We start from the raw sequence: 19519 nt of genomic DNA, 5'->3' as shown, positions 1-19519 counted from the left end.
ATAAAAACCAAGGTTAAGATTCCATCAGAGATGTTCACACCATTCCATCACATGGTCTCATCACATTCCCACATGGTCTCACATTCCATCACATGGTCTCATCACATTCCCACATGGTCTCACATTCCATCACATGGTCTCATCACATTCTCATCACATGGTCACACAATATGTTTGATGCAAAATGGTACATTTGTTGTACGAATGGTTGCAATAAGCAATGCAATCCAATCGAATATATTGGTTGCTGAATAGCACAATTGCTGTGTGTGTATGTTACAAACTTTGGGAACCCACACAAAGGAGATTGCAGAAGGAGATTGAGTAGCTGCACAGCTTAATTTGTGGATGAATCAAGGGCAGCGATGATACATGGAGCTTTTCACCTGAGCTCACTGGTTCGATTCCTGCTCAGCCTGGCAATGACAGTTGTCAGCAGATGTGAAATGAGCTGGTGGAGTCACTCAAATTTCCAAGTGGACAGGTGCCCATATAAACAAACATCACAGTTGGTACGAGTTGGCAGTATCAGCAGAGAGGGCAAGAATTTAACGGCCATGGAGACTGAAGTACACTCTCACTACTCAGGGAAGTCTCACTAAAGTGGGGTTCAGGTGTGCTGGGTGGAGCAGTTTAGAGAAACTTCCACTGATTCTCCATATACTTCACCTGATTGGTGGCGAAAATATTTCCCTTTCAAGGTCTGTTTCTCTCCTTTCAATAGGAGTGAATTTACTGCATTTATATGAGCTCAAAACTATATTATCTCATATTCTCATCGACTATGCAAGGTCAGCCCTGACTAATACTTGGAGGAGTCAGCTCCAGGTCAACCTACGTCCAACCAAGTGGTGTTGGTGGTTCAGTAGCGGTGGTCAGGGATTCCTGTCTCAGTTCATTAGACCGCAATGCACCTCAGCATTTTTAAAAAAAGAAACTGAGGAATACCATATCCAATTGAAACTGCAGGGGAATTTGAGGCAGACTCAATGTAATTATATAATTGGAATTTAGCCGAGAAACTGCAGCTAAGCTAACCCTAGGATAGCATTGTTAACCCCAGCACTTGCAAGAAGCAGTGTGTTTTTCTTAACACTGCAAGATGGTCAGTCCTCACCTTTACAACTCCAGAATTATTTTATTAGTTGTTATTACATGAAATGACACCACCTCCAACAGCAGAGCACTGCTTAGCATCATACTGGAGCTTTGGTCCAGTACTGAGTGGGAAGGAAGAGTACAAGAGGCAGTGTGTTCTAGCTGTTAGAGCAGGGTATGTCGACACAATAGTCTCAGGGTATGGTTGCAGCTCGTGTAGACATACCCCAACTAGCTTTGATTGAGCTGACACGGCAACCGAAGCAGCCGAACCTACAGCAGTACGTGTTTCAGTGCAGCCTATCTGCCTAAGTAATTATCCAGGTGGGTTTGTACAGTCCATGCTGAAGTCTGTGCTGGTGAGTCTTCACATGCTAGCTAGATGAAAGCTAGCTCAGGTATGTCTACAAGAGCGGCAATCACACCCTACGATTGCAGTGTAGCCATACGATCGGAGCAGGAGACCCGAGTTCCATTCCTTCCAGTCTGCTGTGTGACTTGGGCAAGTTACTTAAGCTCTCGGGGCCCATAAAATGGAGATAGTAATCAAGGTCATGTTCACTGGGAAGTTATCTCCAGTTGGAAGACAAGTCCCAGCAAGATCAGATTACCTCACACTTCAGAAGATAATATCCACGTGAAAGAGGCAGTAAGGATAGAATCTCTTAGCTACTCCAATCAAGTGAAAGGAAAGGACCGTGAGCTCTTAGAGCAGAGCACAGCCCAGTACCTGCAACTGTGTTAAAAAAATTCTAAAAAAGCTTCATCAAGATGCGTGTTTACCTACCCAGAAAGGGAAAGTTCAATTGTGCGGACACTTCAGCTAGAAAGTTCGTTTTGTATTCAAGACCAAGGAGAGAAAAAGCAAAACAACCAGAACTGGAAAACACTTGGTCGAGTTGTGGGACTCACTTTAGATTAATAAAGCTTCCAGCACAGATGGCACTGCCAATAAATTAAAAGAAATAATGCTTTACTGAAACCCTAACTCTTATTTTCCCAGGTTTGTAGGAGGCTATGATTAGAGCTCTTCAGAAACAAAGAAAAGAAAAAGAGAGACCTGAGGCAATATTCATCCTATCGATCCCTCTCACTGAGTAATGCCGATTCCAACATCTCTGTGAGCAGCATTTGCTTGAGGTCTGAAGGAATGATTTTGTTATTGGCAACCCAAACACACTTATTTCCAATAGATGTTCCTGTCTAGCCCTCACAGAGGGTAGGATTTGTATGTTTATCAGAAAGGAGCCTTTCCAGAAGAACTTTAATCTCCACAAGTCCTAGACGCTTTTATTTGGACACACAGTACGGGGGAGGGTATGTTTAAGTCAATTCTGGCTCTTCCTTTCTGAGCTGGATACCATTCCTTTACCTTCTGAGCAGGTAGGAATCTTTCAAAGCAGAAATTCTCAGTAAAGCACAATAATGGGGCATGGTACTAGCCACAAGTGACCTCTCTCCACCCATTCTTCCCTTAGTCACTGTGCAATCGGAACCAACACTTTGCGGTTCAAGATTAGCATCAGAAGTGAATTCCCCCTTATAAGGAATCAGCTCAAGTCTGATGCACGCTTACATGCTACTCTTCTGGAGGGCTTACGTGGGATGTAAATGGTACCCAGGCAGGCCTTCTGCCCAAGAGTGTCTCATCCCCTGAGAATAAGTGCTGTCCTCTGATATAACAGCTCTTGCATCTATACAGAAGGCCACACACCTTAAGGATCAAAACAAAAGTTTAGGAGCCAGGAGGATCTTGGATTCTAATCCTGGGTGAATCACTGAATAACTGGGACCTGGGGAAAGTTACTGGAGCTTCTGGAAACTCCAAGGAGACCAGTTGTAGAACCAGGACATCACTGAATGCTAAATGTTACTTCTAAGTGAAGCTGAGCTGTCTGGGGTGAACAAATTACAGGACAGAGGAAGGAGACAAGAATATTGCCTGTACTATGAGACACAAGAAAAGATCTTTAAATTGCAGATTTAAAAAAACACCATTATTATTTATATTGCAGTAGAGCCTACAAACAGAACAGAGATCTTACAGTCTAAGTATAATCCAAGAGACAGCAGGTGGATATAGACAGATGGACAACACAAGGAAGCTGTCTCAGAAGGTACAGAGACAGGCAGGGTTAGAGCAGAGTCAAGGCCCCAACCCCCCAAAGCTAGTCAGCAGCGCTTGGCTGGTATAACGTGCCCAGATCATGGTCTGGCAGCTGCCAAGTGCGCTCCCAACGACACTGCACCTAGGCAGGCCGTTCGGCCAGTTTTAAAACATACAGTCCTGCTTTGTTCTGGTTAGTCCCCATCCAGTACTGTTTTAAAACCAATCTGGTATCAGGCACAGAGCACACCATTTCGAAGAGCGCACCGCTCTGCCCTGACCTAGGGCAGGACAGGTGTGTAACCCACATAATCGAGGGCATGCTCTTCAAAATGGCATCCTCCACGACGCATGATCTTGCAAGGTAACGCCGAAGGAAGCAGGCCCACGCCATTCCTAGAAACCCCAAAATACTAGACATTTTTGGTAATGTGCCAGTGGACACTTCAACTGCACCTGCCTCCTGCACACCCCTGTGACAGCAGCTGCTAGTCCACACACCCTCACCAGCAGCAGGGATAGAGACCCCAACAACTCATATACCAGGGCTCTTATTGGCTCATGCAAGATGCATCTAAACCATCTGAGACTTTTGTACCTCCCCCACCTATGCCTGAGTAGCTGGTGTCAGAAACCATGAAGGGGAACAGCATACAAAAGGAGCACATCTTTGAGCTGATCCTGATTTCCTTGCAGTCTAGCAGGGAGTAAGCCAGGCGAGACTAGTTTTTAAACTGCAGGAGGTTTGCAGGCTGGGTAGTTGGTATCAGCAGGCTGCCTAGCTTCGCCCCACAGCCTGTAACAAACAGCTGCGGGTGGCATGGCTCTCCTCAGCCCTGCTTACCCAAAACTTTATACATGGAAGCCACCCATACTACCTTTGGCCTGATCTTCAGGTAGCCTGTGCTTCGGCCTGTTCTACTGCTGAGGTTGTCGTTTCTCGGGAGGGCTGGCTAGCTTAGGGATTCAGAGCCTGTGATTCCAACCATCTCTGCACTGCAGGGGTACCTAGGAACAGAACGTGGAATAACAGCAGCCTTTGGGAGGGGCTTAGCCCCTCCTAGGTTTACACTGTATCACTGGGCCTTGCTAATCTGCGTCCTTCTGTAACTGATTTGAAACTGCTCTCAGTCAATAAGAGCTGAGCCGGACCCTCTTGTACACATCATGCTGGACATTGCTAATGGGATCTACCCTGCGTCCCATTGAACTGACAAAGGAATTCTCGGCTGCTTCTAAAACTCAAGGCTGAAATGGAGGGAAAAAAATGCTGCAGAGGGAAGTCCCTGATAACTTGGTTGCTGGTGTTATGTGGCTGACCCTAGTTTAGCATCAAGTCAGACAAAAATCCCTTTTGTTGTTAAAAGAAAAGGAGGACTTGTGGCACCTTAGAGACTAACCAATTTATTTGAGCATGAGCTTTCGTGAGCTACAGCTCACTTCATCGGATGCATACTGTGGAAATTGCAGAAGACATTATATACACAGACACCATGAAACAATACCTCCTCCCACCCCACTCTCCTGCTGGTAATAGCTTATCTAAAGTGATCATCAAGTTGGGCCATTTCCAGCACAAATCCAGGTGTTCTCACCCTCCGCCCCCCCACAGACAAACTCATTCTCTTGCTGGTAATAGCCCATCCAAAGTGACCACTGTCTTCACAATGTGTATGATAATCAAGGTGGGCCATTTCCTGCAGAAATCCAGGTTCTCTCACCCCCTCACCCCCCTCCAAAAACCACACACACAAACTCACTCTCCTGCTGGTAATAGCCTATCCAAAGTGACCTCTCTCCTTACAACCTGCATGAAAATCAAGGTGGGCCATTTCCAGCACAAATCCAGGTTTTCTCACTCCCCCACCCCCATACACACACAAACTCACTCTCCTGCTGGTAATAGCTCATCCGAAGTGACCACTCTCCCTACAATGTGCATGATAATCAAGGTGGGCCATTTCCAGCACAAATCCAGGTTTTCTCACCCCCCTCCCCCCCCCCCACACACAAACTCACTCTAATAACATCAGCCACATTATCAGAGGCTCGTTCACCTGCACATCCACCAATGTGATATATGCCATCATGTGCGAGCAATGCCCCTCTGCCATGTACATTGGTCAAACTGGACAGTCTCTACGTAAAAGAATAAATGGACACAAATCAGATGTCAAGAATAATAACATTCATAAACCAGTCGGAGAACACTTCAATCTCTCTGGTCACGCAATCAGAGACATGAAGGTCGCTATCTTACAACAAAAAAACTTCAAATCCAGAGTCCAGCGAGAAACTGCTGAATTGGAATTCATTTGCAAATTGGATACTATTAATTTAGGCTTAAATAGAGACTGGGAGTGGCTAAGTCATTATGCAAGGTAGCCTATTTCCCCTTGTTTTTTCCTCTCCCCCCCGCCCCCCCAGACGTTCTGGTTAAACTTGGATTTATGCTGGAAGTGGCCCACCTTGATTGTCATGCACAGTGTGGGGAGAGTGGTCAGTTTGGATGAGCTATTGCCAGCAGGAGAGTGAGTTTGTGTGTGTGTGGGGGGGGGGGTGAGAAAACCTGGATTTGTGCTGGAATTGGCCCACCTTGATTATCATGCACATTGTAGGGAGAGTGGTCACTTCGGATGAGCTATTACCAGCAGGAGAGTGAGTTTGTGTGTGTATGGGGGCGGGGGAGTGAGAAAACCTGGATTTGTGCTGGAAATGGCCCACTTTGATTTTCATGCAGGTTGTAAGGAGAGTGGTCACTTTGGATAGGCTATTACCAGCAGGAGAGTGAGTTTGTGTGTGTGGTTTTTGGAGGGGGGTGAGGGGGTGAGAGAACCTGGATTTCTGCAGGAAATGGCCCACCTTGATTATCATACACATTGTGAAGACAGTGGTCACTTTGGATGGGCTATTACCAGCAAGAGAGTGAGTTTGTCTGTGGGGGAGCGGAGGGTGAGAAAACCTGGATTTGTGCTGGTAATGGCCCAACTTGATGATCACTTTAGATAAGCTATTACCAGCAGGAGAGTGGGGTGGGAGGAGGTATTGTTTCATGGTGTCTGTGTATATAATGTCTTCTGCAATTTCCACAGTATGCATCCGATGAAGTGAGCTGTAGCTCACGAAAGCTCATGCTCAAATAAATTGGTTAGTCTCTAAGGTGCCACAAGTCCTCCTTTTCTTTTTGCGAATACAGACTAACACGGCTCTTACTCTGAAACCTTTTGTTGTTGCCGTTGATGGGAAGAATGAAGGCCTAGACAGATGTGGCTTTTTGTATGAGCCAATATTTCTAAGTCTCTCCGCACAATGGGAGGTAAGAGTTAAGGCTGAATAGTACATTGATCTAGCCAAACTTACCGAGACTTCGCTTTAACTGGCCACATAAACCTTTTCGAACAGCTGCTATTTTAAAGTAACATTTTAAAATGTTGCAAGATTGCTGTTTCTCAGTATATTCAGCCAACAATGTCGGACCAAAATCAGCTCAAATGTCTTATTACACGTGTGTGAAAAAGACCCTTGCTGTTTTCCCCTTACCTTGATAGGTTTATAAAGATACATTTATTATCCCAAGCAGAAGCTTGATTTCACCTATTTTTCATAGCAGTTTCATCTGAATTAACCTCTTTGAGTGCTGTTTAGCACAACCCAATTCCCGTATTTTCTGAGAGTTCCCAAGGCTGCCCCACCTTTTTGCTGTTCTCTGCTAGAGCCTGGGAGAAGCTGCTGGATACTACCCATACTTCCTTTTCCTTGATCTTTGCCTCCAACTTTATTTCTATTATGGAATCAATAATCAAGGTGTTTCCTACAGAACCATGTGGATCTTATTAACTCTTGTAACTGACTAACACCAGATGGCCTGTGTAGATTCAGATTTCTCTTTTCCACCTCACCAGGGAACGATGAGACTATCAAATTTTTACTTTTAATATAATGGGCTTAATTCACGACTACGCTTCTCCAGTATTATACTGATGTAACTTCTGCAGAGTGTAAAAACAGAGCGGTCGCTTGGACCCATTGTGCCTAGGCCTAAGTGTGAATTGTATTTCTCTCTGAAGGCCCAATCATGCAAACACTAAGGGCTTGTCTACACTTGAACGTTGTTTCTGAGTAATGAAGGGTGTGAATTTAAAATGCAATCACTATTCCTGAATGACTCCACCCGTGGAAACTCATATTCCAGAATAGGAGTGTCCAGACATGGAGCTGATCAGGAACAACTCGTTGTGTAGACAAGTCCTTACATAATGCTTACTACTATGTGTAGTACCACTGAGCACTACGCTGGATGGTGTTTGCAGAACAGGGTCATAAGCCTTTTTATTGCATCAGTCGTTAAAAGGAAATATAACAAGAGAAAGTAGAAGTTGCCTTTGGGAAAAACAAAACAAAACCCCCAGACAATTTGACCACAGGCTTGTTGTGATTCTAGATATTTTCAGGTAGGAGTTACTCAGAAGTTACAATGGCAGTTGCCATTACAAGAAGGCGAATAGGATTGTTAATATTTAGATGTATTTGGAGGCTGATTCTGGTTCAACAAGAGAAACCTGATTAAGTGTTTGTCTTCTTTTAGGATCTAAAACTTTCAACTAGACACAGCTGGAACAGGCTCTGGAAAACAGACCAAGAAAACAAAGTGATGGTCCAAATGTACATTTTTCATTTGTTATGAGGAACATAGCTGTTGATATCAACAAACATTTTAAGTGCTTCATTTGTGCTCTGAAGAGCAAGAAGAGGAACTGGCGAGGAGCTGTATAAATTCTCTGGAGAAAATAACCCAAATAATCTATATTCCAGGGATCGTTCATCCTACTTTAGTCAGGGGCCACTCACCAGAGCGGCGCCACCTGCTGGTTGTCTCAGGGACTAGCTCTTTCAGCCAGCACATCCTCTTCTGGTGGTGCCTCTGCTGCCACCTTTTCCGCCCGCAGACCCGTCTCACCCCACGAACCGCAGTGTCCTTTTCATGATTCCACCCTCCAGCCATGCCACCACCCATGTTTTCCCCCTTCTGGGGGGGTGGGGAGGGAAGTATCTCCCAATGCTATAGTCCAGCCACTTCCCCAGTGGCCACACTACTTTGGATCCCAGCCCACGACCCTGTAGATAGCAGCCTTCTGCTGCTTCTCCTTAACTTCTCTGCCAATACCGCTTCAATTCCCTGGGCCATTGCCCTGCAGCCCCAGCACCTTTTTCGCCTTCTTTTCAGGGCCTCCAGCCTGCAAGTCCCAGCAGCCAGCCAGGAGCTCCTCCTTGCTCCACCAGTCCCTGCCAGCAACTGCTCTGTCCGAGGTGCTAACTTCCTGCAGCCTGCTAGGAACACAGTCCTTTCCCCTTGGACTCCCTGCAGGAACTGAGCGTCTCTGGCCTAGCAGCTCCTTTTATGTAAGCCCGCTGGGCCCCGACTGGCTGCTCCCTGCACAGCTTCATAGGCTGCTTTTAACCCCTACCTTTCTGGTGTGGGGTGAACACCCTTAAACACAAACTTATGTTACATGGTAAATACTATAACAGAACTCATGTCAACATAATATGCTCTAATATATATGACAGAACTCCTGTAAATGGCTACAACACACTGACACATCTGGCGATGATTGGCAGCTCAAGAGGCAAAGCTTTGCAGAGATACTTATCCAGGGTGCAAACCTGCCAGTTGTCGAGCACTCTGGCCCTGAACGAGGCTAACCACATGCTTAACTGGAAGCATGTGAGTCATCCCACTGGTGGCACTGAACTGCTCAAGCCAGCACAAAGGATCTGGTCCATTATCGTTTTTTCCCGAGACACCATAAAACTAACGCAAGAACAAATGAAAAGCTTTCTGAGGCTCTCCCAGTGCAATCTTTCTCTCCCAAATATTCCCCTGTTTATTCCTCTAAATCCAATTCTTTAAAATTAACCAGAAAGGAGTTAAGGAATCAGAATTATTTACTTCACACCTTGCTCCTGTCCAGTTTGATGGGCTAACAAGACCCATGCAGATTTTACACGTGAAATATTAAACAGTATTTCCACGCAAGATTTAGTCAGCCAGGGCGACGTCAGATCAGACTCAAACTCAATCTGCCCTCAGCAGGGAAAGAGCAGCCTGGCAGTTGAGGATCTCAAAAAATGCATCAGAGAAAACTACCACCACCAGAGCAGGCTGGAAACAGATTTACAGGGGAAAGAGCCACAAAATGCAAGGAATTGAACCCCTGGCAGAAGTGTAAGTTATAATCACACAATACATGATAGAGGCTGCGGATAAAAGGACTCGAGAATGGTTTGCTTGAAGGGCCCATCAGAATGGCCAGATGTTTAATGGTCACACGCAAGGGTGTTCTGTCTAGACCGGACCCAGCTCCCATCAAAGACACTGGAAAGATTCCCACTGATTTTGATGGGAGTTGGTTTGGGCCCCACAATATGCAGAACACGACACTGGTACAATTGCTACTTTGCTTAGCCAAGTTTGGTGGTCTCTCTCTTTTGTAAACCTTCCACTGGCCCACACCTCAGGTCCACTGCTCACCTCAGATGGCGGCTAGCCCCCATTTCAATTCCTAACACATTCAGCTGCGGCGTACATGGATGGGAAATTCACGTCATGTCGATAATAAGGCAGACAACTAAAGCTGTGACCAAAGAAGTTTGTAGAAGAGGCTGATGCTGTCCTTGAAGCTTTCTACGTTGCCTTGTGCAACAGAGCTCGCCAAACAGCTGGTGACTTCGCATACAGTGCACGCTGCAATGGTTAGGCCCAGGAGACTGATCTAGGGCACGGCCTTCCTAGACTGGTGGTTTTCCCAGGTGGGGATACCTGGTCGGCTCATGCAATCCAGGGCTAGAGATAAGCTGGGCTGAATAGACTGAATATAATTTCACGCAGGCCTTGCTTTGTAACCTTCACCAGTGCTGCCTCACATACCATGAACTCATTGCCTCCAAGGCTGACCCACGTACCTGGAATAGATACCTCTCCTATGAAATGCCAGGAAACTGGCACTGAAAGGAATGCAGCAGCAGAGAGCAGCAGTAGCAAAATGCTTGACTCACCGCTACTTTTCCCTGTCCTAGCAGGCCTCACTTTGCTGCACCTCTCCTCCAGCAGAGGGCCCCCAACTTTCCCTTTGAAGCTCAGTTTGCAGCACTTACCTTAGCCAGCTAGAGTGTCAGCAGAGTAATACGGAGCAAGGCTTTGGAAACAAAGGGCTAGAACGGGTGCTCTGAGTGGGTTCTCTGTTAAATGGGATGTTATTTGACTGGGGACACAGAGCCAGATTCTGATCCCGGTTACACAGGAGTCCATCTGGAGTACTTGCATTGACTACAGTGACACTAGTCCAGATTTAGTGAACAAGTGAAAAGCCCAGGGGATTTAGTGAATAAGTGAAAAGCCCAGGGGGTTTCTGAGCAAAAAATGCAAAACAAGGAACACTCCCCCTTAAAGAAAGAAGAGAAGAGTTGCTCTTACCAAGGCCCTGGTTTTGCTGTTCCCATTCAATGGTGTCTGGAACTTGGTAAGATACCCCAGCCAGCTGTGCTGCAGAGTCTCCTATGCCAACTACGGGCTCCTGGGAAGTTTCGCCAGGAAGAGTGAAACCTGGCAGCTCCGTGTCACCCTCCATGCTTTCCTCCATTGAGTCTGTATCTCTGTCTTCCTCCTCTTCCTCTTCTTCATCCTCCTCTTCATCCTCCTCCTCCTCCCCCTCTGGACAAACAGAAACCAAGACAAAAACAACCGTGAGAAAGACCCTGCAAAGCTGAAGATTTATATGTCTGTGTCACCAGACTCCACTAACTGGGTTTGCTACCAGAACAGGTTTTATTTCCTTCATTCAGAAAGACAGACTGGTTATTTGAACCAGGTTGTATCAGGTTTATAGGGTATGTGACACGAAGGAATGGGTTAATTTGGAAAAGTTATCAGCTTTCTGAAGTTGCTAAGTAATTATGTTCTGTCTTCAAGTTATTCTCAGCCAGTGAGATGTGTTCTAAGGATGTCTTGTGTCAGTGGTGGAGTATGTCGTCATTCCGTATCCTGTGTGTGTGTATTTGTGTGTGTGCCTGGTATGGGTGTGTATGTGCGCCCAACAAACGTGTGCTTGTCTTGACAATTTTTCAATTAAAGTGAGAAATGTTTTCCTAGTTTCCAAGCTTTAAAGCAGCAACAATTTGCTTCTTTTTTTTATTATCAATATTTTCACAGCACCCAAACACATGCCAAGTTATTTCCCAGCACAATTAGACACAGTCCCAGCTCAAAAGAGCTTACAGCCAGAAGCCTCGATCCTGTGATCGGATCTGCTAAGGCAGATGTATGGGCCCACGAGGAGTCCCATTGATTTGTGCTGGCACATCTGTTTGCAGTGAGGATCACAGCAGGGACCGGATGGGGCAAGGAAGGACAAGGGTTACAGCAGTGTCACATGGTTACTTAGTTTAGGCAAATGTACTTCTAGGTGGCTCCACTTTAAAAAAAAAAAAACATTTGAGTCACTATGGCAAAAATAGTGGGCCACATCCTCAGCTAGTGTAAACTGGCATAGCTCCATCAGCTACACTGATTTACCCAGCTGAAAATTTGACCCACTCTGTCTTCAGAAAGTCTTTGAAAGAATCCAGTAGGATTAAGATAGCATGTGACCCTCTTTTCACCTGATTGCTAGAGTGCTGGACATCTGAAAAGGCAATAAGCTGATAAATAATGATCAGAAATATTTTTGCAAGCCAGCCTACACAAACATAATATCGCTGTAGTTTATCATTTACGTAAAGCGCACTTTGATCTGTTAAAAACTGCTCTACAGACGTAATCAGAGTGGAAGACACTGTCACCGTGCAGCTGGAAGTGTATTCCAGCCAGTGGGCCTCAGCCTGTGTTAAAAACAAACATTTCAGGAAAAATCCACATCTGGATACTTCTAATAGGTGAGTCATTTGGGCTCAGAGCTGGGTCCCACATATACTGCTGCCTTAGCAGTTAGCTGGAGCAGCTCAGCTTAGATAAGGCAAAGTATAAGAGTGAAAAACTCAAATACTTATCACGACATTGAGAGCTGTGCCTTATTTAACATGGCTCTGCTTTACCCTGCTACTGGATGCGGTTACACTTTAACAGGTCTGGGTCCAGGAGTGAACTAGTAAACAAGCTGGAATAACTTTTGGAAAGGACGTTGCTTTGTGGGGAGGACACCCAAGTTTTGAATTCATTGTTTTTTGAGTTCCTCCCTCTACTTAATATTTCAGAGATGAGAATGGCATTACCATTTACAAGCCTTCGGCGTGCCGTGCTGCATTAGTATCAAAGACTGGTGCATGACACAAGTGTTTATATCATCAGGGATCCGCTTTAAAAGGCTACATTGCTTTTCAGATCTTCAGATGAGACAATTGCACTTTGATGAGTTTTATTCAATTCCAGAATTTTATGCAAGTGATACGCTATTTGGATTTAGCATAAAGGTCATTTCTAAGAACACTTATGCCATGCAGAGTAATGAACAGAACTTCGGGGCACCATCAGCCCCTTAGATTCTCATTACCTTTGATAGGAGAAAGACAGGAGTATTTCATCCTCCAGTGGCTTTGTCCTTCTGCTTTTCCTATCCTTTCAAATAAACAACAAGAACTTTCACTGCCATTTTGAATGAGCTCACACCAAAACAGTCAGCCTCTATGAACAGGGCTGGAGCGTATCCCTGGTGGGTCACGAGGAGAATGCTTGCAGGAGAGTTGCAAAGACAAATTAATGTAGGTGTTTTGCAGTACCGGGTTTACCATGGCACCAGTGGCTCCGTGGCGCTGGGCCCATACTCAGAAGGAGCCCCGGAGTCCAGATCATGGCCCCACCTCCACACCCTGCTTTGCCTGCGTTATATCCCAAGGCCCCACCCACTGCTCATTCCTCTTCACTCCCATCCCTCCCGCCTGACCCCTGGGCGTGGGGCCAGTGGCGTGGCTTGACTGAACGGGCTCCCAGGGGTCACGTCCCAGGGTCTGGGTCTGCCCCACTCCCCAGCGCGGCTCTGGCTGGGTGGTCTCTGCTGCTCGCCACCTGTGGGGCCCCACCTGCCTCAGACCAGTGCTGGCAGTCTCTGGGCAAGGGGGCACTGGGCATTAGGGTGGGGCACTGGGCAGGGCACACTGGCACTGCAGGGCTGGGTGGGCCAGTGTGTGTCTGGCAGCTGCAGTTTGTAAACCGGTGTCCTCATGCTGGGCTTTGCAGAGCAGGGCTACTCCTGCCGTGCCATCCCCTGCCTCATTGCCCCCAGCCGGCCCCAGGCTCTGGAGACTGACCCCCCCTGCCATGCCCCATTGCCCCCATGGGGGCCCACAAATATGTTTGGCGCCGGACCCACAAAAAGTTAATCCAGCCCTGTTTTGTTCTCTGCTGGGAGAAATGCTGCCAGAAAGGAAGGTAGCAGCTTTGGATTTCTAAGCTTTAATAGCAGACAGAAGGGGGGCAAAAAACACCAGCAGAAACTAGAATATTAGCAGAGTTCCCCCCAGCTCTGAAGGAGGGTGGGGAGAGCTGGGCAGCAGGTGAGAAAATATGGACTCAAGTTCAAATCTGAAAAAGATTTAGGGCCAAAATTTTTCCACAGTAACTACTGATTTTTGGGAGCCCAACCTGAGGTGCCTTTTAAAGGGCAGGTAACAGCGCTTCTGAAAATCATGCCCCTGCAAAGCATCTGAAGCTGGGCACCCAAAAATCAAAATCACTAGTCGGCCGGAATCACTAGTCACATCTGAAAAGAGCGGTTACAAAGAGAGATGTGGTCCCTAAACTGTGATGTCCATTTCGTGATCACACCACAAAGATCAAGGGGATTCAAGCCTTCTGGCATAATCACTGGTAAAAATCCCTATTGGACGGATGGCTCCTGAATGCTGCACCCCCTTTTTCTCTACCTTTACCGCAAGTTCACAGTCTGAAAAAGGCCTTTAAAAGCTCCCTATCCTGTCACCAGCTGTCCACCGTTCAGCAAACCGTGAGAGTAGTGAAGAGCGCCACCTGCCAGTCACTGGGAGGAAGTGTTGCCTCCAAACAACAGCACATTTCACAAATGCTGGGAAGGGCAAAAGAGGAAACTGACAGAGACAGACAATCCACACGCAGACCTGATGCTCCCGCAGACCAGCATTCAGGGGCAAATGTTGCACAGCAGAACCCCAGAATACTCCAGTGAGTGAACCCCACCGTGACAATGTTTCCCTGCGCTCATGTACATCGCTGGGCACCCCAGGGCTCTGACAGCACCAGAGGTAAAAGAAACAAAAGTGGTTACAGATGCCTAGGATGGAAGCCACAATGACCAACAGACTAAGGGAGTGTGCCAGAGCTGCCCGTATGGCAGCGGTTCATGATTAATTTGACTAGGCACTGGCCTATGGAAAAGTACTGAATTTTGGCCCCAAATCTTTTCCATATTCTGCCTGCAACATAGAAGAGCTAGGCGTGACAGCAGGGATGGCCCAGTGGTTAGGACACTCATTTAGCCCTTGAAGGACATGGGTTCAATTCCCTGCTGTACCAGAGACTTCTTGTGTGACCCTGGGCAAGTCACTTAGCCTCTCTGTGCCTCAGTTCCCCATCTGTAATGGGGAATACTAGCACTGCTCTGCCTCATAGGGGGTGTGAGGTTAGAGACTGTGAGGTGCCCAGATACTGTGGTGATGGGGGTCATATATAGTCTCTTTCTTGCTAAGAGAGATGCCCAGAGAGGGGGACTACCTTTTTGTTTATATATACCCTTAGCTGCTATATCTTCATGTAAACACTAGTTTACAAAGTTAGTGCTATGTTTTTACACTCCCTGTCTCTGGGTCAAATCCTGCCTCTCAGTTCATTAGTTTGTTATGATTTGCATTGTGGTGGCACCTACGTGCCCCAATCAAGGCTTACTACCCCATTTTGCTGGGCACTACATACGTCACACAAAGACAGTCTCTGTCCCGAGGAGCTTGCAATGGAGTATGCATTCCCAGCCGCCACTGAAATAAAGAGAAGCAATGCATATGTAGCTGAGGACAGAATCTGAAATAAATGAAAAAATGAAAACCCTGCCCTTCTCTGATGTCAACGGAAGTTTTGCCTTTCAGAAGGCCCCTGGCTCAGGGAAGAAGAGCAGGATTTGATCTATAAAATTTGTTATTTTTAGAAGGCTTTAAAACAGGCAGGAAAAAAAACCCTTAGGAACTTAATTGGCTACTGAGAATTCCTAGCTGGAACAGAGATACAGAATAGCTTATGAGCAGCTGGAGTGCTGAGAGCAGGAGGTGTGATACACCGCAGCTCATGTCCCAATGGACTTTTATTCCCTTAAGCACCTGACAGCTTTTAGAACTTGTCGGAAGCTGAGATTAGAATCAGTGATGGAAGAATGTCTGGACATGGAGAGCTTTAGATAAGTGTCAAAAGACTTATCTGAGCACCTAGGATCCCCAGCTATATTATCAATCACTAGAAATTGTCATTATAACTTGCGACAGGTTGGTCTACTAGCAGTATTGCAGTAAATTTACCAGGGACCTTTCTGATTCCTAGTGGCAAGCAGCCTCTATGTTATGGTTAACAACAAATACAAATTAAAGATAATTTTACATTACGGAACTGCACAAAACCTCACAGCAGTGTGCAGCACAGAAGAAAGTGTGAGCACTTCTCTCCTTCCGAAAGAGTTCTCTGTGGCGCATGCAAAGGGCGCAGCTCTGCACTCATCAGTGGAGTGGCCAGAGAATGGCCAGGGTCATATAGATAAAAGATCCCAGTTGCATTTGTGTCAGACAGCCAGAGGAAGTGTTGCGGGTGCAGTGCTCGGAAGCAGACAGGTAGGCCACAGAGGGAAAAGGCAGTTTTGTTCAGGGAACAAACAAGGAACAGCTGGTGCTGTGGTCAGAGAGCACGTGGGACCAGCTTTCCCATCACCAGTGGAGAATGGCCTTGCCAAGCTCCTGGGACTGGCTTAACATTCCCTCAAGTTTCTTACTTTGGCATCATCCACTTTCCTTATTATTCCCATGGATTTTAGGTCATTACAAAAATCAGGCAGATTCCAGACAGAAGCAAACCTGAATTGTTATTAATTATTATTATTAGTAGTAGTGACAGTATTTCTTAGAAGCCCTAGTCAAGGACCCACTGTGTCAGTTTAAGAACCCACTGTGCTAGGCACTGTGTCAGGTTTCCCACCTCCCCGCTGTGACCATGTTGAAAGAGACAGAAATGAGATGGAAGGCACTGAAAAAAGGATCCTTGGTACACCTTCTGTAGCCAATCCTTGCCCCACATCCATTACCAGAGGAGGAGACGGGTGAAGAGCGAGTGACTGAGGGCTGAGAGGGAACCTCAAATGGCGCTGCCAGGATGGGGTTATCCTTGAGGGTACCATATAAATGAGGGGTCACCTCTCAACTGTTTGCCTTATCACCTTGGAGAGGTTACTAAGGTTGAGGGCACCTTCTGCAGCTAGAGGGGGCATCTGACTGCGTGGGATGCAGCAGCAGTCGTGGGGAGAATTCCTAGTGAGAAACGGGTACCTGACAGACAAGGGATAGTAACAACGATAGGTCCATCAATGGCTATTAGCCAGGATGGGCAGGAACGGTGTCCCTAGACTCTGTTTGCCAGAAGCTGGGAATGAGTGAAAGGGGAAGGACCACTTAATGGATCCTTGTTGTAACCTGACTGGCGTCAATGAAGTTACATCAGGATGAATCTGGCCCTTCATTTTTATTTCAAGAAAACCTTCATGGGAGAAGATTTCAGCATTCAGAACTTTGCCATTACCATTCACTAACATTCTCGTTATCCAGAAGTTTTAAGAAACAGCCATTTGTCAGATTTATAGCAGAGGAGAAATGTCTTGTTCTACCCCGAGCAGTAAGGTTCTTTTAATAAAAGAAGAAAAATTCATTTGCCCAAATCGGGAATTAAAATTAATATAATTTTAAAAAGAATTATAGGGCAGTACCCAAGTTGCTACCTGTGATACAGGTATCTCAGAATGGCATCCTATAACCCATATTCGTCATTTATATATGGCAGTGATATTTCATACAAAGCATGCCATGTAAGGTATCCTATGAAAGGTCATGATCTGCTGAAACCCGTTGTTCTGTCCAATTATGTATATTATTAGTGTGTATAAGGTTACTGGAAAACTGGAGGGTGTAGCCTGATGACACGATGTCCAACACCCAACGGTCTGAGGTGACCTCAACCAGGCCGAATGGAAGGGACGAAGATGGTCGAGGAAAACGTGGGGCAGATCCTTGGAGGTGGCTGGTGCATCGCTCTCAAGAGCACCCTCAAAACGAGTGCTTCTGGCCCCTGCAGTGTTTTGCCAGGCCAGGTTGCGCCGGTGAGTGGGAGGATGAAGGCCAGTGGTGGCTAAAACCCAGTGTCCCTTCTCCTTGCAGGTCCCTGCCGTGGCTGCCACTGCCTTGGTGGTGGCGGCGGTTGGCATGGCTGCCGTGCAGATTGAGGAGTATGCACCCGCAATGAGCAGAGGGTGGCCCGAGTGTACTTTAGGCCGTGTAGCCTTGCATCTGTGTGATTGGAGAACAGGCCAACCCTGTCAAACGGGAGCTCCTGAATAGAGGCCTGCATCTCCTGGGACAGGCCGGCGGTCTGGAGCCAGGAACTACACTTCATGACCACCACCAAGGCTACCACCCTGGCAGCCGAATTAGCCGCATCCCAGGCCATCTGGAGGGAGCACCGAGCTGCTGCAGTACCTTCCTCCCCCAGAGCTCCAAACTCTTGAGCAGCCACCTGGGACATGCAGTCCTTAAACTTAAGGAGGGAGTCCCACAAGTTAAAATTATAGCGCCCCAAAAAGGCCTGGTGGTTTGCCACCCTGAACTGGAGACTGGCCATGGAATAAATCTTGCCTCCAAAAAGGTCCAGTCTCTTGGCCTCCTTATTTTTGGGGGTGGAACTGGCTGGCCCCTGCTTGTCCTTTTTGCTGGCCGCCGATATGACCAACGGAATACTTCTTTTCCACCCTCTTGGAAATGGGCAGAATGGAAGACAGGGCTTGCCAGATGGTCTTGGCAATATTCAGGACCCCTTTGTGTACCAGGAGTGTGTCACAAGCGGGGGTGGACGCAGAAAGCACACTGAATAGCGTATCCGATTGCGCCTCCATTTCCTCCACCTTGAGGTCCAAGTTGGTGGCCACCCAGAGAAGCAGTGCTTGATAATCTCTGAAGTCATCTGGTGGACTAGCCCAGGAGGGCCCCACCACCACCTTGTCCAGAGAGGAGGAGGATGACTGGACTACAAGGGGAGGGCCCAGGGCATCTTCCCCTGCAGGGGAAGGGGGTCTCGGGGTGGGCACCTTTTCCTCCACCGTAGAGCCCACCGGTGCATCCTAAACCAAGCCCAGTGCCATTAGGGCCGCCGGTGCCAACTGAGGTTTGTCCGATGTGGCGACCGAGGACTGGTGGGACGGGGCCATCAGCATAACAGGTATGCCCCAGCTGTTTCAAAAGGGCCATTGTGTCGGCCACTGGCCTTGGTGCCAGGTTGGCATCACCACAGTGGATGCACCTTCCGGAGCCCAGTCACGCTGCTGTCTAGGCGAGGGACTGAACCCTCCCCCTTCTCCCCCCATGCCGGAGAAGTCCTCTTCCTCCAGTAACCAGGGCGGGGCAGTTGAGGCCTGGATCTGGTGGCTAACGATAGCTAGGGGTGACTGGTTGCTGGAATATCCAACCGGTGCCGGGAGTAGGGGAGCGGCACCGAACTGGGGAGCATCCCCGAGGCCTCAGTGACGATGACCGTTGGTGCGAAGACGACCAATGCCAACTGTGAGACGATTGGCGTCTCTCTCTAGGCGAGCCCTGGCGTGAGGGCGGAGACGAGGAATGCAGCGCCGGTGACCTGTAGCGGCGAATCAGTGAGCTGGGCTGACGAGGAAACCAATGGCGTGGCGACACAGGGCTCTGCCTTGGCTCCGGAGACGGGTGGCATTCGCTCGCCTTCTGGGAGGCTCTCACGGCCAGCTTGCCCTTGTAGGGAGCTTTAGCTGGGTGGCAGGAGCACTCATTGCTCCCTAGGAACTGGGAGCTGAGAGGGTGTTGATTGGGTCATCAGCCTGGGTCCCCTACCGCTCTCCGGAGTTGGTGGTGGGTCCCTTAGGGGAGGTACTCCCCGTGTTGGATTAAAAGTAATAATTAATACATTAATTATTTTCAGAAAAATATGGTCCAGTACAGACCCCGGATTTGGCTTGTATTATTAGAAAGAAATATGTCTCTCAGTCTGTTCTCTCAGCCTGCTGAGTTTGTGCTAACTGAAGCAGG

At 47.5% G+C, this 19519-nt stretch overlaps 1 protein-coding gene across 3 annotated transcripts in view; it reads right to left on the bottom strand.

The window, feature by feature from the left end:
* The window catches only part of ARMH4 (armadillo like helical domain containing 4), a 111780-nt gene that overhangs the window by 64212 nt on the left and 28049 nt on the right, over positions 1-19519 (bottom strand). For all 3 annotated transcript variants that reach the window (XM_037901187.2, XM_043548120.1, XM_037901188.2), the window contains one exon: positions 10680-10916. In XM_037901187.2, coding sequence (XP_037757115.1) covers positions 10680-10916 — 237 coding nt within the window. The remainder of the gene's footprint in view (positions 1-10679; positions 10917-19519) is intronic.

Source organism: Chelonia mydas, chromosome 6, assembly GCF_015237465.2.
Source record: "Chelonia mydas isolate rCheMyd1 chromosome 6, rCheMyd1.pri.v2, whole genome shotgun sequence".
Classification (NCBI taxonomy): domain Eukaryota; kingdom Metazoa; phylum Chordata; order Testudines; family Cheloniidae; genus Chelonia; species Chelonia mydas.
Note: the sequence above shows the minus strand (reverse complement) of the source record. Positions and strands in the feature narration are given on the sequence as shown.